Consider the following 24,572-nt stretch of genomic DNA (forward strand, 5'->3'; position numbering starts at 1 on the left):
TTGTCGGGGTCCCAGCTGATTCCAAAAAGTCAAAAAGGACCTCAGAGGAGTTGCCTTTGCTCACACCCTGCAGTTCTGCTTTGAGCTCAGTCCGAAGAATCAGAGCACCCTGAGACTCCCCAAAAGCTGGAGTTTCTGTGTGAAATACCAGAACCATATCATTTTAGTAAAAGGACCAAAGTACAGAATAAATTCAGATCTTCTGGGATTCAAACCAGGATCACTACTTGAAGCTGAAATGTTTCTTTAAATGCATTTGGAAGTATAGTTTCCTTTTGATTGTTGAGTATTTCCCCTTTCATAACTGAATATTTTAATTGATCCCCCAAATCTATTTACCTAAATCCTATTAGAGCAAATCAGCATGCAATCAAAACAGTTACAAAGCTGTAAAAAGATATTAAGTTGCATATTGTTGAGTGCTATGAACAGAGTTTAGATTTTTAGACTTGTAGGTTGTGCAGCGAAGGTGACACATTATGGATGGATCACAGCCTCCACAGCTGCAGTCAGAACAGGTGGGTTTTGTGAAAATTGAAATGAAATAGTTTTTTTAGGGAAAATCAAATTCATTTCAGAAAGCTCTCTCCTTTGAATTATTCATCACAGCAAAAGCTTCCCAATATCACTTCAAAGGTACTAAGCAAACCTTTTGACATTAAGAAGAGTTGGCTTTCGTTTATTTGATGTTGTTCCAGGCTAGTATTGTCTACTGTATTAAACATAGTATTTACAAGCAGACTGGTGTAGTAGTTAGTTCAGTGGCTGATATTTGTCATTGATAATATCAAGAATTTGACAGTAATTGAAGTGATATCATCAGGACTTTGAATTCATTGACTCGCTTTATGTTGTAGCCTGGATATTTAAATGTGATGCTAGCAGGGTTGACTTTTATAAGGAGCCTATATTGAATGAGCTCAGCTGTGCCTGTAAAACATATCTTCCTCTTGTACAGGAGGCATCAAGCTAACGTTTTCAAGGGTTATAAAGTCTATAAGTAGCTGATCGACCTATCTGATGATTTTTAAATACACTTCTGCCCAAGACCAAATAGGGCATGTAACCTGAAATCGAGGGAGTCTTCAAAATCTGCCATTTAAAAAAGACCTTGAAAACGATGGAATATCACCATAGTCAGTGGGTTCAAGAAAACAAGAATGAAACCAGAACAAAACCCGATGTCCCTGTCTTACAGCCCCTGAGATTCAATGATAAAAGTCTCTGTGTGCTATCACGTTTATCCATACTAATGCCAGACGTATTATCCTGTCTGTAATCTGGGGCTGTGATCTGGCCAGCAGCAGCTCGCGACTCAGGCCCCTGGTCGTCTCATCTCCGCCTCGTGTTTGCGTTCAGATTATCCAGATGGAGGGTCTGGATGTGGAGGCTGATTGATGGGCTTCTTTCCTGGCCTTCTGCTGCCCACTGTCCCTGCAAGTCAGCCTGCAGCTGTAATGAATACAAATGCTAGAGGATGTCAAGGCGCAGGAGGTCACCTCTCCAAATTACAGAAAAATGTCACATGAATATTTTCAATCTGGCAAATTGATTCCCAACACAGACTCCACACTTAAGCATGTCTGGCGAAATGTAGTTTGACGACTGCATTTGCAATATGTATGTGTATATATATATTATTCCCAGTGTCACAAGAGGTGGAAATATCTATGAAAGAACTTCAGTAGGGTGTTACAGAATTCTCTTTTCATAAAAATGAAATTGGAAATAATTATAAATATATAATATTAATGTAATCTATAGTTATATACTAATATATAACATACTAATATATTGATGATATGTAATAAGTACAGTGCAAGTGTAAAAAACAATTAACCCTAGTTTATTTGCACAAGGACTAAAAATCTATGAAAGGTTACAAGAGAAAGAGAGCCATTTAGCTTTTATAGCTCATTGACTGCTTGTACCTAATTGATCTGAGCATCTCTTTAGCCATGTAGAGAAAGAACCTGGGGTATCTCAACGTGGTTGGGGAATGCGTTCCAGACTCCCACAACCCTTTGTGTAAAGAGTGCCTCCCGTTCTCTGTATTGAAGGCACTTCTCTGTAGTTTCCACGGGTTCATCTTCCACTGTGAAGCACTGGACTTCTGAAGAATTCCAATGGGGTGACAGTGTGAATGCCTTTGAAGTTTTTGATTATTTGCAACATGTGCTTTTGTAGTCTCCTCTGTTCAAGTTCAAAAGATTCCACTCTTTTAGCTTGTCAGTCTACAGATTTCATTCATTAAGAATTCGTTAAGAATCTAATGGGTTGCTCTTCTCTGGACTGATTTCTGAGCAACAATGTATTTTTGTTGAATGTCTACCAAAACTGTCAACAGTATTCTACAGTAAGTGAGGTCTTGCTATCTATTACTATTATTATTACAGTTTTATTATAATTGTATTATGTTTTTTATTTAAATCCTACATTTTTAGTTTTCATCCAATGATTTTGCCTGCTTTTCTATTGTTCCCCACATCCTAGAAGATTAAAATTATGTCAATATAGTCAGTTAAGTATTTTTTGTAGCTATAGCTTATATCTCTGCTATCTGTATGTAGAACTTAACATAATACTTGTCTACATTAAATGAAATCAGCCAAGTGTCTCCAAATTACCTCTTCCTGAATTTTCTTTGTTCCTTCTGTTAGCTAATACTCCTGAAATCTTAACTAGTTTACAAACTATATCAATTTAAGTTCAATTGGTAGACTATCATCAGTCTTTAGGGATCTTTTTTTTATCCTCTGTGCTTCTTGAAAATGTCCCTCTTCTATGCTAATATTTTTATATTTAGATCTCTGATCTAGTCTAATAATAATCTAATAAGATCTGTTGCAATTTTTATTCTTTTGAGCATATTGTGACTATGCATCATCGATTAACAGAATGTTGGCCAAGGTGTAAGAAAGCTTACAAAAGACGGGAGGCTATTAGGACAATCTAGACATCATTGAGTGTACAAAGAGCTCCACACAGGCCAGAATGACTGTAATCTTGAGTGAGTCATCAGCACACAGAACCTTTACATAAACCTTTACATAAAATGTTAATGCCAAAGTGTTACGTTCATCATGAGGGAGACAAAAATATATTTCAGTAACGGGAAAAAAAAGTGAGATTAAATAAGACTGGAACAAGACTTCATCTTTAATTGGATTCATGCTTTTGTGTTAACAGGTTATTCAGTCCTTCTAAGTGCACATGGATGTCCCATTGAGTCACCTTATTTTCCAGGTCCCTAAAATACAGTGCTGTAAAAAAACACATGAAAAAGTAAACCTAATGGCCCATAATAAGCATCACAGTAACAGGCAGTTTAATAATGAGTGAGTGGAAGAAACAGGCATTGTAATCGGAAAGTCAAGGTTTTCAGGACACCCTTAACAGAAAGCAGGCAGGTTTGCTTTCTTTTCATGTTCATGCAAAAGATAATTTGATTTGATCCAATTCAATCTATCCCTTATTATCCCCCAGGGAAAATGTGTTTTATGGCAGGATCCAATACAATAAAAACAGAAAAACACCACCAACTAAGAATACAGTACAACAGGGTTACAGGAAATAAGAGTTATTTGCCATTGTTGGAGAGAGATAATTGCTGAGGAGATGAAAGATTTCTTGAATCTATTTCCAATTACACCTGGGGATACAAAGACATTTCCCAGACTGGCGTAGTGCAAATTCACAATAGGGGGGGTGTGCCACACACTCCATTCTTGTCCTTCTTTAGACCCCTCAGCTTGTAGAGGACAGTTAGGTTTGATTTGCCCCAATGATTCTTCTGATTATCCTCACTAATGTTCCCAAGCTATTACAGTTAAGAGTACGGATGTTGCCAAACTACAACACGACCAACAATCTTTTCATAAAATGTGCTGTGACCAGGGAGTACATGGCCACTGCGGAGGAGTGGCAGGAGAGGGAGAAGAGGACACTGTTCGGGAACGAGGTGGAGAAATTGGAGGTGGCGGTGATCAGAGACCAGCGAATCATGAGGCGTCGAGTCGACCGGAAAGCCCTCCGCCGCAAGGTCTGTAGCAGTTCCTGCTCTGAGTAAACATGGGCAGCTGCTCCATTTTCCTGAAGGCCATGTGAGGGTCCCCTGGTCTGAGAGATTCCTTTATCCATCCGTTTTTTCGTTTTCATACCCAACATTTAAAATAACAGATATTACTGGCCCGATTTCCTCAAGGAGGCATTTTGGAGTTGGCATATTAGTAATGTCTCCTGCTGCTGCACTTGTTGATGATGGTGTATTTGCTGCTAATTAAAGCTGCTCTTAGCTCACCTCTCCACCCCGTTTTTTGTAAAAAATATTATAAAGGGCTACTAATGTGGTTAATGAAGTATGATACACCCTTGGCTGTAAGCTTGTAGCCATTTAGAAATCCATTTGCCTTCATTTAAGATAAAAAGAAGCTTTGAAGTGGAGGACAGGGTTGAAAGTTGTTCTTTGAATGGCAAGTGCTTTATTGTTTGGAGAACAAAAAAAACAGTGGTGTTTTATTAAGCCTGAAAGGTTACAGACGCAGTATTAATAAAAATAAATGTACCTCAGCTGTTTGAAAGTCCAGAGATGGTTCTATGTTTCTTTATGGTTTGTTCAGTCGGGTGTACTATAGAATTTCTTAGAACAAGATTATGGTTCATTTATTCGCTAATAACATTTGAATGCACACTATACCATCCCAGGCACAGGAGAAGGCCATGGTCCAGAAGAACATTCTGGAGCTGAGGAAGATGCGACCCCCTGACTTCCTCATCCCCCTGCGCAGCCATTCAGTGTGGGAGCAGATGGATGTGAAGCTGTCCTGCACTGTCCAGGGCTGCCCAGAGCCAGAGGTCACATGGTGAGAATCTGATCAGAAAACACCCTTCCTCTTTCCTGTGTTCTTAGGAGCATGGCATGTTACCCCTCCAAGGGAAGTTAGTGTTTTGTTTGTACGAATGAATTCAGACCTTTACTCTGGTGTCCTATCTTGTGAATCTTATTTCTGTCCCTCTGGTGGACAGGAGAGGTGAACACAGGTCAGGGAGAGACCCACGTGTGAGGCGCACATCACAGTAGGCAGGGAAAGTTGGATAAACCAGAGGCCAGGTGTGAGTGGAGAAGGGGCCGAGCAGCACAATGTGCACAATGATCACGCGCAGATTTGCGAGTACTTTGCTTCTGGTCTGTTCATCTAGTCTTGACAAGATTCCCAGTCCCTGTGGATGAGAAGCTGAACTAGAACATAATGCGGCCACCACAACACTTGGCTCTAGCGACGGTGTTCATTGAGTGGTGCACTTGTTACACTTTGTCAGAAGGCTCCAGCTTTGTTGTCGGACACTTCTTCTTGTTACTTGTTTGCAGTATCACTTGTGATTTTTTGCAGACCACATGAAAGTTTTGAGATGTTTTTTAATTTCTCATTGACAGTTGACATATTCTCCCATCTCAACCACCAAACTCTGGAGCTCTTTCAAATTCACAGTTTCGTCCCCCACCAATGTCCTCCTTATCCAGTTGCTCACAGGAGGGACAGCCTGATCTATGCAGTTTTTTGGGGTGCTATAAAAACCATTCCATTTCTCAATCAACATCACATGCTCCAAGATTACATTTGGTGTTTTTGAATTTACTCCCAATCTGTTACTTTACAACTTTTTTCCTGAAGATGTTTAAAGAGTGCCTTTTTCTTAAAGGTTGAATCCTTGCTTGAAAATAACTACCTGACTGACTGACTGCCTTACATTTCACAGTAAATACAGTACATCTCTTACAGAGACAGATGTATTTATTGTGAAATCATGTGAGCCACTATTATTGCACACAGACAGAAACCAATCAACTAATTGGCTTGTTAAGTTAATTTTGTGTACTTAATTTAATTCAGAGAGTTTCAAAACGTATGTAATCAAGATTTTTTCTATTTTTTCATATCTGCTTACATCTTCCTCTTTAAGATGTCTGTCTTAAACTAATTTATTAGGACATCTTAACAATCACATGAGTCTTCAATAAAAGCAGAGTAAATATCAATTGCTAAAAAGCATTTTTTATTTAAGATTATATGTATTTAGAGCAAATACTTATTGTATTTTATACAATGATGATCTAAAAAGTATTCATTGCTACAGGAGAGAAAGTTTGGGTGAAGTATCTTGCTTAAGGGCTTCAGCAGCAGCTTCTCTTGTAGGATTTGAACCCAGGACAGAAGTGTGTGTAGTATTTGAATAGCTTAGTGTGTAGTATCTATTAAATGTCATGCACTGACCAGCATTGCCAACTAGCAAACAACGTATATGTACCCAGTAGCACCCGCATCGGGATTCTTTTACTCTAAAGCTCTCCTGGATGTCCCCTGTATGAAGGGCAGACAAATGCTACAGCCTTTGCAACAGTGGCAGGAAGTGATTATTCTCAGAGGAAGCTGCCAGTCTAGGCAGGCATAGTGAATAAAGTTAATAATGCAGTGTTACCTGACATTAGGGAAAGTGCACACTAGAAAACTCTAGGGATCCCATTTATACACCCCTTTCTGCTAAACCATTTGAATGGATATTGATAACTTTACATAACCATTTATACAGCTTCACGTCTTTGTCAGTGGTATTTTCCCCGATCATACATGAACACAGATGCATCCCAAAATCTAGACGTGATGACGGACCCCAGCACTTGTGTGTGCAGCTACACCTTTATCTTTGACCGTTTTTTACCACTACACAATGTGTTGAATCGGTGTTCAGTTTGTCCAATTTAAGAAACAATATTCATTCAGTGAAATGGATGAGTAAACAAATATAAAGTGCCAACAACTATAATTTGTGCTGTAATTATTATTAGTGATTTCACTGCTGTCAGTCACTTCACTGATTTCTTTGCTTTTCTCGGTCTCACATCATACTCTTGTTAAATGTTGAAAATAAAAAAACTATATATATTAACAAGTTATCCTGGAATGCCCACCGCTTCTAAAATATTTAACAATTCTTTTTTTTTTTGTTTTCCTAAAGTGACCAGCTGGCCATTGCTTATCTTGCACATAGATACATTGTGCCTTTAAAAATGAAGTATAATGTAAGCTGAGCTAGAATAAATAATTCGAGTAAACAGCTGATAAAAGACTCAATTCACATTATTGAGATATATTCCGAAATAAATGAGGTCAGAGATAGTTCATAATAGGCGAACGAAATATAATGAAAAACATTCAACGTGGCTTTTTTTTTGTATAAGAACATTATCTTCCTAAAAATAAGGAATAATTTAAAAAACATTTGAATTTCTGCAAAATAAACAGTGCAACATAAACCGTGGGGCACGAGTGGAAACTATACAGAAGTGTGTTTAAAACTAAAAACAAGAGGCATTTCATTACTCTAAAGGTGATGGGCCTGTGAAATAAGCTACCCAGTCTTGTTGTTGAAGCTGATGCCCAGGTTTCTATCTTGAAACAGCTGGACTCAGTCCAGACCATTCAGCCTGTGTTTGCTTATTTAGCTACCTGGAGATCATGCCCAGCTGTCTCTCAGAGGATCCAAGGTAATCAGCCTTGTAAAGCATGGCTGTGGAGTTTGTTCAGATTCCCAGCCACCCTTTGAGTTCCAGTCTGCCTTAGATGAATATCCAGATCCCTGAGAGCAGAGAGTTCTCCCAGAGTGTGTCCATGGAGACTGTTCTCTAGGAATACATTATCTGGCTGACAGGAGGCAGCCTCTGGCACAGGAAGAGATAGAGAAGAGAGTTGGCTCGTGTCAGAGAGAGGCGCTTCATTCTGACCGAGAGTGTAGGAGTCGGGAACAAACTGTATGTCTACGTGGTAGAAGTCCATTCACTGTGACCATTGAGGGAATGGCTAGATGTGATCCTTGGATCTTCTTTCCATTCTCTTCATCCAAATTAGGGTCATTGGGGAGCCCGAGCCTATCCTGGAAACACCCCCAATGTAGTCTATGGATGCCAAACCATCTCCGGGCAAACAGACACAAACACTCACACTCACACCAGGGCCAGAAGCCACTTAACCTACAAGAACGTCTTTGGACTGTGGGAGGAAAGTGGAGCTCCAGGCGAAAACCACACGAAAAGAACATATGAACTCCATACAGAAAGCACCCAAGGAACTGAAACCATGGCCCCTGTGCTGCAAGGCAGCAGCGCTAACTACTAACTACTACTACTTGTGTAGCCCCTTGATCAATTAGCAACAAAATAAGACAAATGGGCATAAAATGTTAAAACAATTAATATTAACGGTATATGAAACATGTTCTATGATGATTATGGTAAATCCATTCATTTTTCTTCTCATTTTTCTATTATTATTATACCTAAAATAATATTTATATTAAAATTATATGAAATAATTGTAAAGTGCCTTTCCAAACCCAAGGATGTACTACATAATGAAAAAAGGCACACAAAAAAACAATAAAATGTAAAAGAAGAAAAATGTTTTTACAGATGTAGGTCATTCTGATGTAGACCTTGATAAAAAGGCATGTTTTAAGTTTGGATTTGAAGAGAGTCAAAAAAGTTCTCTTGTAGAGTGTGTAGACCTCTCGTAGAGTAATGCATTACTGCAGTTTAGAAACCATGTCAAAGATAACTCCAATATGGGCTCTTATTACTAATATCTAGAAAAATATGAACCACAGGTCAGCTTCAGTATGCTCAGTTCCCAGCAGTAGTTTATTCGATTTCTTGTCATGAAAGCAAAGAAAAAAACATTACTGTGTTCTGAAAGCATCCAGTGTGGATAAAAACAGAAATGTAGATAAATCCCAACCTACCCGGGCATTTTATTAAGGTCTTAGTTGTCAGAATTGAAAAATGGGAGGTCAGTTGTCCTGCTCAGAGAAAATTCTAACTGACTAAAAAAGCAAGAGTTAGCTGTGAGTTTTATGTTTCTATAATTATATGCAGTTAACCAATTCACCAAAGCTCAGGCTTAGCTGGACACTTAGGTCATTTATTATTTATAACAAACTTCATTTTCTCATTAACTTTTTTTTGCCTATTATACTTTTAGAGGTCTCTTACTGTACAGTTTCTAAGCTAAGCAGCTATTAATCTGTCACTGTTCTGTGGATTTCATTAACAACACTAAGGCACAACAGATTTTTTTCCTTGCAGTAATATTTGGTCAGAATTTGTCATTTTATGTAATACGATTAATGGCATCTTCCTTCTACTTTGAGACAGCCCTGTCTCCTATGTTATGCTACTCAGCAGTTGTACTGCAATGCACTAAAGGTACGCTGGACCTCCCACAGTTTCACAGGTGACACTAGAAGACATCAATAACAAGAATGAGCAGAGCATTTAGCATGTTGTTGCTTACTAAAGACCCATTTTTTCCATACCACATCAACAAAATTACCGTTATTTCTTAAATAAAGCTCAGCGTGCTACAGCTTGCACCTAGAAATACAGTGCTTATGAAGGAAAGCAGTTCCTTAAAGCAGTCTCATACAGTCAAGTGAAGTGATGTTGAAGTCATCCATTCATCCAATTTCTAACCACTTTGCCCAGTACAGTGTGGCATAACGTGGGGGCGTGTTCAGTGTGGAGGCGGAGCCCTGGATTGAGGGTGATGCGTTGCCTTAGCAACCACATCTGCCCTGGCAACCACAGCTGTAGAGGTCTTTTAAGAACAAGCTGAGCACCTCCCCAGCGGGATGAGGAAAACCCCGCAAGGGGAGAACATTCCAGAGGGGACTGTTATGAGAGCGTTTAGGCCTCGTTTTTACTTTTTTTTTCCTCCTGTCCAGCTATGAGGATTCACACTCACCAGGGCAGATTAAGTTTTCTTTTGTTTTGGCCTCACGTTCTCCTTTTCTTCAAGTCTGGACCCCGCTAAACAGGGATAGTCCCGGGCGAATCCTGCTGTTCCAAGCAGTCTAACTTTTCCTCCAGAAGGGACCCTGATAAATAGGGACAGTCCAGCCTGGACGCAGCTGTTCCAAACGGTGCGTTTTTCTTTTTCCTTTTTTGGGGGGTTCTTGCAAGCCTCTTTACTGGTGTTTGCTGTGGCTCCTCCCACTCCCATATTGTTACCACAAGTTGCAGTGGACTGGAAGCCTATACTGGTAAGTAATATGTACAAGGCAGGATACACCCTGGATGGGGCACCGGTCCGTCACAGGCCTCACACAGATGCAACTCACACCAGGGCCATTTTTCCCAGAAGCCAATTAACCTACCTGTATGTTTGTGGACTGTGGGAGGAAACCGGAACACCCAGAGGAAACGCACACTAACATGGGGAGAAATTACAAACTCCACGCAAACAACACCCCAGGAATTGAACCCAAATCCTCAAGCACCGCAAGGTATCAGTGCTAACCACTGCGCCACTGAGCTGCTCCTCCTGAAGCCAGTCTTGGCTTATTACTCACTATATCCTCACTCTTGAGAACATACAGTAGGTTATATATCACCAATTTTATTCAATAGAAACCTTGTTCGTCAGGCTGAAGTATGCATGTTAAAGTACTGTCATTTGCAGTCTTTTGTTTTATGATGAAAGAACATTGCTCCATGCTTGAGCAGTTACGGCCACATAACCTTTCACTCCACTCTGTGATTTTTCGGTTGAATAAGCCTCTCAAGAACATTCCTCCTCCTCAAAGTGCTCACATGAATGAGAATGGATTCCAAGTCACATTTGTCTCCAAAGCCCATTTTAGCCGCTGTCTCGTTTTGACATGCACGTATGATATCGGAAATCAAAATGAATTGCGCTGTGTGTTACTTGATGCCTCTGCGCTTTAACAAATGGAAAAAAGCCACAGCTATCTCAGGCTGCATGATGAAAAATCCAAGTGTCAAACAGAACAATGTTAAACAGTACAGGAACATTACCAAGGATGCCAAAGATGTTAAAATGGTGAAAAATGAGGGTATTTGCTTTTGGATGTGACACTACGGTATAATTTCTGGCAGTACAGCACTGTCTGGGGCTGTACAGTATACTTCCTGGCACTAGCAGTACAGTATAGTTCCTGTCTGAGGTAGTATAGTATAGTTTCTGGCTTTCGTAGTAGCAATGTAGTATACTTTGTAGTACCAGCAGTAGAGTATGGTTTCTAGCTTTGGTACTATAGTATACTTCCTAGGACTGGCAGTCAATTATAGTTCCTTTCTGAGATACAGTACTGTTTCTGGCAGTAGCAGTACAGTACACTTTCTGGAGATGTAAGAACATTATAATGCTTCACCTGAGCTAGTACAATATCATTTCTGGCTGTTGCAATGCAGTATAGTTCCTGTCTGAGGCAGTACACTGTACAGTAGTTTCACATCTCTACCTGCTGTGCAGAGGGGTTGCTGCTGCCGAATGGGTGCTGTTTGTCACTCCAGTAAACACTTCAGTGATGCATAAAGTGGGTCCCTATCAGCTTGGAAAGTGCTTCAAGGTACTTTAGAATGAAAACTGAACTTCTATACAAAACCAAGGAATTATTAGAAAGAAGAAATGCACGAGGAACTGTGCTGATGTTCTACCAAAACAGCCATCATTGTGTTCGACTATCAATGTCTCAGGAAATTTCTGACAAAGTCATTGAAAAAAATGCCTTGGTTATACAGTATGCTACTTTGGTCCTGAACAAAACAGCATTGTATGTGCAGTTCATAACCAGGTCAGGCCGTAAGGAAAGAAACGCATTAGAGTCATGCTTCTCATAAACAGGCGCTGAGGTGTACTGTGTACTGTCCACTTTCTCTTTGAAACAGGAAAGAATTGAACCTAGGTCTTGGCATTATCAGCCCTGTGCTGAAGCCTCCTGAGCTACCTATTGTACAAGTACAAATTGAGAAATGGTTGGTGAACACCCAGTATAATCATTGCATTTAAAATTTCTTACCATGCTCTTGTTGTCAAAACTGCTTTTTCACATGACCAAAAGTGTTTGTATTTACCACTTTGGTGTTTTGAGACTCAATTGTTTATGAAGCAGAAAAAAAGAATAATTAAAAGTCTGTGTATGTGAAATGATATTTTAACTCCATGTTAGCTTAGCACAATTAAGAGTGTAATTAGACACAGGTGGTTAAATAATGATCAGAAACATCCAGGTTGGTGGGAATATCTCATGCTACTGCTGAAATAGGGATTTCAGAGGTCCTCCAACAAAGAGTACTTGATGATCATCGGTCTGGAGAGGCAAAAAAAAACAATTTCTAAACCATCTGGGGTTCCGAACATTGACTGTTACACAATCTACAAATGAAAAATCACCCTGCCAAGATCTCTTCAAGAGCAACCTGGAAATTCACACAGCATGTCACAAAAACCCCCAAAGAACAATTTAAGGATCTGCAGGTCTCTCTCTTGCTGCTGATACTGTCAGTGTGCATGCCACAAGCATCAGAAAAGACTGCCAGGGAATGCTCTTCATGAGAGGATAGCCAGGAAGAAACCACTGGTCTCTAAAGAGAATAGTGACACCCATCTCAGATTCATTAAGAATTTCCTTCTCTTGATCCTTCCTTTTTCTCTTTCTTCCTTATTTCTGCCTGTTTTGTGCTTTAACTGACAGTCCCCTGAGTGTTAATCATTGACTGTGTTTGATCAGGTATAAGGATGGAATTCCATTACAAAGGTCCTCACTTCAGCCCTGGAAGCACAAGATACAGAAAATGTATGGTCTCCACACACTGGAGATCAAAAGGTAAGACAAGGTTCATACACTTTGTATTATGATAAATGTCATAAAAATGATAGTGCTATGAGATTATGACTATTGTTATATGACACTGTGTCTTTAATGAGGGTGTTACTTGGACTGTGGTGCCGTTTGCAAACAAAGCATCGTCAAAATTTTCTACCTGCTGATCTGACCTTTAACGCATAGGTTTTAATGCATTAAAGAAACAAGAGGCATTACATAGATCCGTTCCTCCGAAAAACCAAGCAGCCTTGGTTTTGTGATTAAGCAGACAAGAATTGTGACTTTTTATGTCATAATAAGATCACGAACAAAGAGAGAACTTTTTCATATAGTAAGTGACTAGGCATCAGGCACAAAGGAACAGTAGGATAAGGTATGTAGGCTTACCAAGGCTCACAGAATTTCTCCATCATTGAAAACGACTAATAGTGAAGAAATAAACAGACATTTTCATTTATTTTTTTATTTCAGATGTACTCCTGATGATTCAGGGGAATACAGAATAGTGATCACAAGTTGCTTGGGCACAGCTTCCTCCTACGCTATGGTCTTTGTAAACTGTAAGGAAATTTATTTTTTTACATATATATATATTTCACAGCTCGTGAGGCAGACAGCATCATTATAGGCAGAAGTGGTGTTCTCTCCCCAACAAATGGGTTTCAGCATTCACATTTTAACAGTTTTATCTAGGGGTCACGCTCATATTCAGCATCACTAACCAGTATCTCAGCAAGAGAAAAAAACATTTCCCTGCTAGATTTCTTGTTTTGGATTCTCAGTCTTAGGTGTCTGGAGGAGGGATGTCAAAACATTGACAAGCACTCCTGGATGATCATTGATATTATTTCTAAGTTTTTGCTTTTTTTTCCCCTCTCTTTCATATTTCATTCTTTCATATCAAATTCCTCAAGGCAGCTCAACTAGTCCCTCATTTGAGTGTCATTTAAGCTTTAATTATTCAGAGACTTTAACGCATTTCTGTGCTGCCCTACTGTTTTCTGACTATGTTTTAATGTGAGGCTGAGATATGATTTCTCAAAGGAAATAGAAAAGCGTGAGTCTGTCTAACTGACAAGATCTATCAGCCATATTGGCTGCAAGCAATATGCCTTTTATGCCCTTTTATTAAGAAAAAGACAGTTTCCAATTAAAGAACAAAAGAACGAATTGGCCTTCTTTGAAACATTGTAAATGGACAATAACAGTGACATCTACTGAAAAGGGTAAATCCACGATAACAGTGTATTTCTGAGACAATGTTCCTACTCTTCTTTAGCATGTATACTTCAAAAAACTCTTTTCTTACTGTGAAAGGGAATATTTGATGTGCTTTGGATTAATGTGGCTCTTCTGGTTTGATTCATTTCAGCATGCCATGGTCCGCAGTCAGGATATGACCATACACAAGCCCAAAGTAAGAACATCCTTTCAAATGAGAAATTTCTGTATGGACAATGTATGGAATTTCTGTATGGAAACTGAAACTGAAGAACGACTTTGTCTCTGGCTTTCCTTAAAGCACTCTAAAGTCTTCACTTACTTCAAGTAAAATTTCAGAAGTAAAGAAGTAAATCACTGTTATTATTATTACTAATTGTAGTACACATGTTTTGATAATGATACACCCTTTGTGTCTATGACTAATAAATTACAGTCAGCCTGCCAGTGCCAATTTGTATTGGAGGCACTTGCAAATAATTATCAAAAGATAGATACTTTATAAATCCCATAAGTGCAGTGCAACAGCAGCCAAGCGCAATCAACACAGAAAATTACAAGGTAATAATACAACAATAAAATATTACAATACAATAAATACAGTCAGTGAGAAGTGCAATTAAAAATGGAGTATAAAGAATTGCACACAATACAAAATATACAAAATAAACCAGAATGTAAAGTGCATAAAGAAAATGTATTAAACAGTCCACGAGCATATTGTACAAGTGTAAATATATATTACACAATTATTGATAAATTGCCCAACCCACTTCCACATATTTCTGTGGAAATTGTTCTGTGGCCAGTTGTAAACAGAGGATTCAGGTTTAGTCCCAAAACAGGTTAATATTGCCCCTGCCCAGACACACAATGGATGAGTTGTAAAGTTTTCTGGCAGTAGGCAAGACCCTGGTTGGATCAGCCTATTGCTGAACGTGCTCTTCACTCCCACAAGCATGTCATAGAGGGGGTGGGAGACGTTGTCCATGATGGTCATTAATTTGGACACCATTCTCCAATCAAATCCAATGACAAACTTGTTTTTTTGATGAGCGTGTTCAAGCTAACAAAAGCTTACAATGCATTTTTATTGAATATCACAAGGGGCATACTATATATGCAGGTGTCAGATGTCCTAGGCATTTTGATTTTAATGTTGAGGTTTATAGTTAGGGTTGAGGCTGGGCTCTTAGATCCTGATATCTTTCCAACTACTCTTACCCTCAATTGGAAAAAGCAATTTTCCAATGAAACAAAAAAGCTGTTAAAAAAAAGCATCAACTTCCAGTTTGCTAAAACTTAAAGGCCTTCTGAAATTTCTTGACCCTTACAGAGCCAGAAATCTGGCTCTGTTTTTTAAGCAAATATTAGTTTGCTTAAAGATACAGATGAGCCACTGAGCAATCATTGGAAATGAAATGTCTAGGTTCTGGGGTACCAGGTTAGGAAAAATACCAGGCTGTATTAAAATTGGGATTTTGCTTTCACACATGTGATCGATATCAGATATCAGTAGAACAGGAAAGCACAATTTCACAGAACTAGATCAGCAGTAGTCCTAGACTTGCATTTCTAAATTTAATTGTCCAGGGTTTATGATATTTAGGGTAAGTGAATTTACTGGAAAATATTCAGGTGTAATTTTGTTAGTATTTAATCAGACCTTACTGTGAATTAGGGATGCCCCTTGATTTCACCTCAACGGATTAACAGCCCATTCTCATTTGCAATAATGCCAATGTCAAAACAATCCTTCCACTCGGAGTGAATGTCACGTGGCACAGTGAACTTGGAAAACAAGCACATTAACGGAGACAAAATGCAAGGATAAAGCGCATTAGAAAATCCCAACTTTGGCAAATGCCAGTTTTGATCTAATGACTAAAATATCTTCAGATGCTAATCCTCCTCATTTTAATTTCTGCTGAAAAACATTCTAGTTATTAGCTATTGCAAATGGAAATGAAGTCATGCAATAAACAGCACAAGTGCTGCCAGAATACAAAATTGGATTGTCCCTTCCTGGACAAAAAAAAGATGCTTGCTGCATGAGTGACACCATTAATAGAAATAGAAAAGAAAGTAGATAGAAAAAGGTTTTGATTTAAATAACTTAGCTGCTTGTTATCTAGTTGTACTTTGATGCTTAAAAGACACCTCCATCCTGGAAAAGTCAATATGACCATAGGAACATGATCACATTTGTGCAATGTCATATAGTAATTACTCATCATAATGGTATCTTCTGATATGCTTTAAAGAACAGGTGGTATTTTGACCTTTCTGTAGAAGTACTTTAAAACTAGGGCCTTCTGAATGGCTGAGCCAGAAAAGGAAGTCTCCTTGAACACAGGATGAGCCCTGTAGTCCAGGAATGGACCAGACTATGTTATTAGCTAGTCGCAATTCCTGTCCAAAAAGCAAAGGATTAACTGAGCCCCAGGACTGAGCATTAGATTTGGCTTGCTGGGCAAAAGTGACCCCTCTAAGACTGTAATGTTGTCTGTGAGAGCTTTATCATTTTTTTCTTTCAATACTAACTCTGCTGTGGATGCAATAGGGTTCACAGTGAATAAAATGGCAGATGGCTATGACTGTGCACATTTCTGGAGGAAGAGGAACACGGTGCCCACCCTCCTCTTTTCTCACACATGGTACCAGAGCTGAATATCAGATCCACAGTCTGTATTTCCAAGTGTGAGATATAAAATATTTTATTAATTCAAATTTATTACTTGAATGATAAGTACAGTATTACTACCTGTTATGCGGTTGGTTCAACCACATTAAGTGTTTATCTGGAAGGTTGCCAAAGCTCCATATGTAGCTTAAACCTTATATAAAGGCACATAAAAGTATGTGTATATACTTTTATACTACCACTCGCATTCCACACATAATCGATCAGAGATCTGATTGCAACATCAAAAGTTAGGTGCATGGTGATCAGAGAGCTTCTCTTTGAAGATGATGCTGCACTTGTTTGCCACACAGTGTGCTTCAAAACCCAATAAACCAGATGGCCCATGCAACTGTTTATGTCATGTTATAATGAGACGACCCGTCCCTGTTGATCACCCTAGATGAACCTTGAACCTGGTCTTATGCGTTTTAGAAAAGATGAGGCTATCTTTTCAGAAATAAAGGAGTTCCTTAAAAAAATTGACCCAATTAGGTGTCTAAACGTTGAACAAAACGTTCATTGTTTTCTGTAAGATAAGAAAGATCACTTTATTGGCCATATACAATTTCTTTTAGCATACACCCAACCTAGTCTCTATGAGACACACAGACAGGGAGAGAAGCTTGGGATCAGAGCACAGGGTCAGCCATTTATACGGCCCCCCTGGAGCAATTGGAGTTAAGGGCCTTGCTCAGGGGCCCAACAGAGTAGGATTCCTCTGTCAGCTGTGGGATACAAACCAGCAACCTTTCAGCCCAGCCACAGGTGCAGATCCTTAGCCACAGCTCCGCACTGCTCCTTTCTGTGGAATGCTGCTTGGAGTCAAATACAGATTTTTTTTCCCTTAGCAGCTTGTTAAGAATGACATGTCTTTCTTCTATTTCATTTTTCATTTCCTTACATCCATTTCTGGCTAAACCTTCTGTGGACCTTCATTGTCTCACTTAAATGTATCTCCATCTACAACAGAAACACCCATATTTATCATGTGATACAGTACCTCTTTCTTTTAATAGCACTTTATTCTCATTGCAATTAATTCACTGAGGTAAACTTGTGAAATGGATTTTCATTGGATTCTGAGCTTACACACAGGATTCTTCATCTTTTTTTTCTTCAGGTGTAGCAAACTTTAATAAAACCCAATCTAATTATAGTGCAAGCGGAAGGCTTCAAATGTATGGCTCCCAAGCAGCTCTTAAAAACTGAGGTATGAATTCTAAGATGAAGAATTAGGCAGTGATTAAAATTGTTTTCAGCTTTACATCTGTGCCACATTAAAGTAATGAAGATGGTCTGCAATGTAAGACACTCAATTTATGCCACATCTCAACTTCCAGGATTTTCTCACACTGATTAAAAAATGTCATAGCCCCGCTACGTGCTGTCTATCACTAGGCCTTACAGGTGGCAAAATAGCCTTATAAATATGGAAGACATGTTTCAATGTTGGCTTTCAAAGGCTCCTTCAAATCACAGTTCATTTTTTAACCATTTTAAATGTTCCAAAAACATGTAAAAAAAGACGATTGCATATAGAAGTTCAGAGTATTAAATTTTGATAGGTAGTATCAAACTGAGACAAAAGGCCATAGTCGATAGTCATAGTCCCTTTAATTGGTCTATTTACTTAATTGAGTGAAACGATGGCAGTTCATCCAAGCCCTAGTTAGAGGGTATCTCTCAATTCATTAAACAGAATATATTTTGATGTATAAATCGAAAGATATAGCTATATTTTTAAGCAGGCTTTCGTATGGAACAAAAATTTACAAGCAGTGTGTCCCAAAAGACATGGAGATGAGATGATTTTTGCCATGTACAAAAAGGTGAAGCTGGGCAGGGGTGAGAATGATGTATACTGTACAGTACGTGGGTGCTCTAGAGATGTGACATTTGTGTTCAGGTGAGAGGAAAGTGGGTGAGAACCACCTCCAGAACGTTTCTTTAAATCTGCATTTTATGCTTTCAAACTTGGGCGTACAGAAACAAAAACAGAAAACAAACTTTTGGCCAATCAGTTCTTTATTTGAATGCCCCCACTCTTACCAAAGTGACCAGCATTAGAATTATCTTCCTTATCAGCACTCAGCTGTGAATGTAGGTCATCTTTTTTCTTGGCAGGTAATGTTGTCTTGTCTTTGATGCCACCCATAACATTGTTTCCACAACCCCAGTAGCCAAGACACTCTGAAAATGCTCAGCTGAAGCACATAAGTGATTTCCACAAAAGTGATCAATCAGCACAAGGAAGTTGCAACACTGTGACAAAAAGAGTGTCCTGTCCTTTTATGTTTGTTTTTCATTTGGTCTCCTGGGAATTCCAGCTCTCTGTTAGATCTTTTGAGCTATTGTATACTTAGAAAAGGAAGCAGTAAAGCAGATGTAAAAATTTAAATGTAAGATACTGATTGACTACAAATGTAGTACAAGATGTACTGTAAATACCATATGCTTATATACAACATATGCTGCTCTGCCAAAACACTAGAGAATCGCATGGTCAGTAGGAGTGACCCATAGCTAATTGATATTAGGATCTCCTCCATTTCCTGAAAGAAGCTGTGATAGCATCAGAGAGTTTGATCATAATCACTTCCAAAATAAGACTAAAAACAATCATGTGTAGAGCAGTTTCTTTTGATGTTCAATATATTTATATATCCCAATGTTTCCAAAATGCTTTACATACCATACCTTGCCTGGTGATGGAGATTGACTAGGCTTAGCTAAATGTGTCTGCCACCAAATTGGCTTGGTTGTTCTTAAATTGTAGTGTTTTTATTCTATAGCACTGTAGAAAGGGTGTTTTCTTTCATCTTTAAAGACTGAAAGAAAAACATTCCATATGTAGGAATTGTCAATGAAACCATGTGAATACAAATTGTGGTCATAGACAAAAAAAACTAACATGTGAAAAATGTTGTGACATCATTTACATCACATAAATGGCCAACAGTGACACTTTTTTTAAGGAACCCAGATACTGTATTTAAAGGTAGATAGTACTATTTCAACACTTTTTCTATAAGTCATTAATTGAAAGTGTCTTAACATACTTTAACACACTAGCTCATGTGTTGGTGTGGCAACATCAGTACTGTGAATTGTAATAGGTGGGGAAAATTAAAGAAAATAAGTAAAGAATAATTAGGGCAAATCAATTTAAATATTAATAATCTAATCTGGTAGATGGCTCCATGTCCCTGGGTGTAGGAGTAACAGATTCAGGAAATTTGTTTTTGTCCCCACTGCAATATCTATTTCAAACAATGTAAAATAACGCTCATATCTCATGTAGCACTATTGTCTTTTCTGTTGGCAATGTTTGTTTTACATTTTCTATTGGATTCTACTGTAAAACAAAATCACTGTTCCTAAAGCTATTATTGTACTCCTCTCTAGAAGGTACCCCTGTTTCTTCTAGAAAGTTATTTTCCTTTTCCTCCACAGTTGCAGCGTCTGAGAAGGAGGCAGATTTTGAGGCAGCCTTCAAGCCGTCTTTCGCCAAAGAGGGAGAAGCCTTCACCCTGTCTTGCGGATTTTCTTCTGCCTTGCTAGCACACCAGCGTGGAATCACCTGGCTTAGAGATGGTCAGTTTGCTGTTTTGGAGGCATGATGTTCTACTGCTATGTCTACAAAGACATTGCACCATGAGAAATTACATGTTCACCTGCCTGTATCAGCTTGCAGGGTCTATGAGGCAGGATATATTAACTGCCAAAGTGGGACTAGCATTCACCAAGCTACAGTCACATTATACTTCTGCCAGGGCTCTGTCAGTAACATAGCTCCCTCTGTGAACTCCTAAGCTCTAGTAGGTATGTAGTGTGGTGGATGAGAGACACCCCTCTGTGCTGCCTGTGAAGTGTTAGAAAACAAGTGTTTCAAAGGTGGGAGAGTCAGAGGAGTCTGCCTACAACTCCTCAACCTCCTTTGTGAACAAAACTGCGAGCTGAGACATGAGACATAGAGAACATACAAGGGGCTATTCCAAATCAAAAACTAATTGGCAATTTCAATCATAGCTTTTAGTTTAAACATCTATCATCATAAAGTCAGTGATGGTAGCTTGGATAGATTGGACTGAAATCTTGACCGAATGCACTGACAAAATCAGTAAACATTAAATATGGCAGGCCCAGGAAACTAAAGGCTTTCAAGAAAACAAATCAGTTTATTCTTTTACATGGACTGTGACAGCAGTGCAGTTATTGTGGAAGCTAGAAGGCAATAAAAATATATTAGTTGACATTGCCTACTTTCGCCAGCCATTCTTTTCTCTAATGAATACTATACATTGCTATTCTTATTATGAGTTAGAGGCTGGGAAAAATCGTATTTTCCAGTGTTGAAATTCCTATTTATTTTATTTTCCAATAATGTGTAAAATGCTACAGTGAGATGTCCTTCATTTATCTTAGGATTGTGACATATAATCAATTGGAAAAGATTGTGAGAGAGTGATTTTGGCTGCCATGACCTTGTTCAGGTAGTCATTTCAGAAATTAGAAAATTCTTCACTTAACACTCCTTAAGTTGTATCCGTGGCACTTGGATAACGATGGCCATTACCTGCTATTAGCAGAGAATCTCTAGTGCTTTAGTGATCTTGACTGCTTTTCTAACATGAGCTTGTGGGCTCAAAACATGGCTTGTGGCTTGAATAGGAGATTTCCCAAGTTACCCAAACGTTCCGTGTTTTCTTTTGCTCTCTAGGGGTCCCACTCAAAGAATCCGAGGGAATTGAGATCAACACCGGACCAAGTGCAACAACTCTGACAGTGAAGGAGATGCACAAAGAGCATGAAGGTGTCTACACTATCTGCCTGCCTGCTGCAAGTGGAATCAAGGAGCACAGCGCATACATCTATGTTAAAGGTGGGAGAATCGGCTGCTTATGGTTGGTCACGATTGGTCGATAAAGCTGCACAGATCACTATTCCCAGGGCAGATTCCAGAGAAAACCAGTCCACTTCCTAAAGGGTGTTCAAAGCATGAAAAATACTCCTCTGCTGATGATGAAGTCTGTGCCTACATGTTATGGAGTAGGTCCTCCCATCAAGAGTGGTCTAAAGGATCTACAGTACATGTAACCATATTTTCAAGGAGTAAATGGAATAGTACCTAATCGGCTGAGGATGGAGCAGCCTTGGTGTTTCAAACCTATCCACCGGAGCTTGGTCCATCCTTGGTCAACTGAGGCAGATCCTGTCTGGGCAGGGACCAAATATCAAACCTGTGTCTTTATGTATCCCTTACACAACAATTATCTGTAATTATTTCCCTAGTTCTTACCATATCTATATGAGGTCAGGACGTATACACCTCAATGCATATCTTAACCGAGACATTATTAATCTACTCCTGAAGCATTACACCACCTTTGTCATTTGTTGTTTTATGAGAGAATTCAGCTCATCTGCTGGTATTGGTGATTGCTCTAGTAACCTTGTATGGAATGTGCAGTAATTTATTTCAGTCTATTGAGTGTTTATACTTCTTCCCCAGTGGTCTAACCTGAGATTAAAACTGGTTTGTTACTGTTATTTCCATGGTTTATTCTACTTCAAAACATGAAAAAGTACACTGATATAATCTACAAGTCATCCTCATGCCTTCTTTGTTTAACACAAAGAAGAAGAATATAGATATACCCTGTATTCCATGTTTTAAGGTGATAAGACTAAGGTTTCTGCACAATTTGAGTTTATATTAAGGATATTGTCACGGATGTCAATTGAAAATATCCTACCCTGATTTTGCACTTTTGAGGAAAGAGGTTTATGTTTTACATGATTTTTTGGAACACACTCATCACTTCTTGACTTATTTCTCAGGCTATGCCTGAAAGCACTTATTATCACTGCCAACCACTGTGAGGTTCCATTTTCCAGTAGTCAGTCCTGGTGAATCGTGCGTGAAATCTGCTCTCTCACGCCAATTTTAAACAAGATTTGGATCTTAATGTTAGTAGTAAATGCTTTTAAAAGATTCTCTATCTTTTCAAATCTCAGCTTCCATTTTTGCCAGAAGTTGTAATTACAGCGCTCAGCTTTGCTCTGTTGTTGCTTGCTATATAAGTAGGTTTTCTGTTGGCAATCCAAATCTTTGAAGAAGCAGGCAAAGTGATCTGCACCTGCTGAATAATGTGTGAGAATGAGAGAGAGTGCTGAGGAATTGCTGGATAGCCACATGGACACAGAGCCATGTGGTGACCCCGATAAGATCCATCTCTCTAATAAGGAACTCCTGAAAAGATGCCTTCTCGTGCTGCCGAGTTTGGCATCAGCAGATTCTCCGGTTATTAATGGCAGGCAGGAAGCCACTCAGCTCCTTATCCCTTATTTATTTCCTTAACAGACGCAGCAGCAGCTGTAGTCGGGGCGCCAGGGTCCCCTCTCAGTGTGGAGTGCAGCGACGTGCACAAGGATTATGTGCTTGTGACCTGGACACCGCCAAGTGCAGATGGTGGAGGCCCTGTGTTTGGTTATTATATTGATAGGTAGGAGAATCTCCTTCTTTTGACTACACAGCCGCCTGGTGTGGATCAGTCTGCTTTGAACTGTGATAACTTCCAGCGTGGCCAGTGCTGATTTGAAAGTAGCTTGTATTTTCTGTTGAACAAACCAAGGAACAGGTAAAGGTTTATTACATGTGGAAATGAAATAAGAGATACAATGTTTTGACTGTGGAGCCTTCTTCAGGTGTCACACTCCAGCCTGCTACTCCAGTAATTATAAAATCACATTTATAAATGAGAAGAGGCTGTTCTTTTAACAGGTCACATGAGCAGCAGTGCATAGGCGTGTTGAGTGTCTAGAGGCCTGATCTGAGTGCTGTGGGTTCAAATCCCAGGCAGACACTGTTTTTGTACCCTTCATTAAGATGCTTTGCCCAGGATGTTCCAACAAACCCAGGTGTTTGCAAAGAAGAAAACTGTAGCCTCAGCCAAATAAATCAGTAATAACCATAAATGTACATTAGTTAGATATCTGTAACTGAAACAAATTCCAGTTTAATATGTAAGAATTGAGCAGATATTCTTAACATGGTATTCCACTTTTAGTCAGGTCGCTGTAAGAGCAGTTCTTTCTATTCCCATACATTCTGCTGTCGGGCAGCTGCAAACTAATCTGGGAACCTACACCATTCACTCACAAGAACTCAGGTCTGGCTACAACAGCTTCTAAACACACAAGCAGTACAAGCAAAAGTGAAACACTTGATATCACTAATTCATTATCAGATTATCCAGTATAGTCTTCTGTCAACAGCACAGTATTGTGTGTTCAACATATTGGGACCATTGTATTAAACTATTGCAGGATAAGGAAGTCCCATGCATTTCAAAACCATTTTCTCTTTTAAAAAAGGCAAGATCTAATGTCTGTAGAGGATTCCTAAGGGTTAAATCTAGTAAAGGTGATTGTGAACAGAACAGGCTGAGACCTATGGCCCAGACCTCACCAGTTTAACCTGGGTCATGTCACTAGTGGCCTGTAAGTGAGATTCCATAAACAGTCACACCCAGAACCATGCCAGGTAAGGTTTGGTCATTGTCCAAAGTCCTCAGCAAATCGGTGACTCCTGAAACATATTGGCCACATGAGAGGCTAGGAATGTCAGTTTGAAATGCATCTCTCCCCCAGTCAGAGGGGGAGGCACTGTAGAGTTTGCAGAGAGCCCAAATTATGTTTTCTCAAGGGTGGTATTGTGGATGAGGAATGTTTATTGGTCCTCATTATTCCTGTAACGAGGGTACAGGAGTCATTGCTGGAAAGAAAGGCACTGAAACAATTGGGTTCCAAATTGGAGATTCCACATTTAAAAAGGAGTTTATGAAATAAGATATTTTCACTACACTACAAATGAAGGCAGATTCCTTGGGATCACTTTTTTATAACCTGAGACACAGTTAAGACACAAATAAGCTTTCCTTAAAGACAGAAACAGATGATCATAGAATTGGCCTTAATTCATACC

At 39.1% G+C, this 24,572-nt stretch overlaps 1 protein-coding gene across 1 annotated transcript in view; it reads left to right on the top strand.

Moving 5' to 3' along the window:
* Positions 1-24,572, top strand: part of myom3 (myomesin 3) — a 95,451-nt gene that overhangs the window by 22,565 nt on the left and 48,314 nt on the right. Inside the window, exons 4-11 of the mRNA XM_088603119.1 lie at positions 3,898-4,042; positions 4,705-4,862; positions 12,583-12,678; positions 13,150-13,238; positions 14,051-14,095; positions 20,039-20,179; positions 21,306-21,467; positions 22,950-23,091. Coding sequence (XP_088459245.1) covers positions 3,898-4,042; positions 4,705-4,862; positions 12,583-12,678; positions 13,150-13,238; positions 14,051-14,095; positions 20,039-20,179; positions 21,306-21,467; positions 22,950-23,091 — 978 coding nt within the window. The remainder of the gene's footprint in view (positions 1-3,897; positions 4,043-4,704; positions 4,863-12,582; positions 12,679-13,149; positions 13,239-14,050; positions 14,096-20,038; positions 20,180-21,305; positions 21,468-22,949; positions 23,092-24,572) is intronic.

The sequence above is a fragment of the Lepisosteus platostomus genome, chromosome 13 (assembly GCF_059453375.1).
Source record: "Lepisosteus platostomus isolate fLepPlt1 chromosome 13, fLepPlt1.hap1, whole genome shotgun sequence".
NCBI classification, from domain to species: Eukaryota; Metazoa; Chordata; class Actinopteri; order Semionotiformes; family Lepisosteidae; genus Lepisosteus; species Lepisosteus platostomus.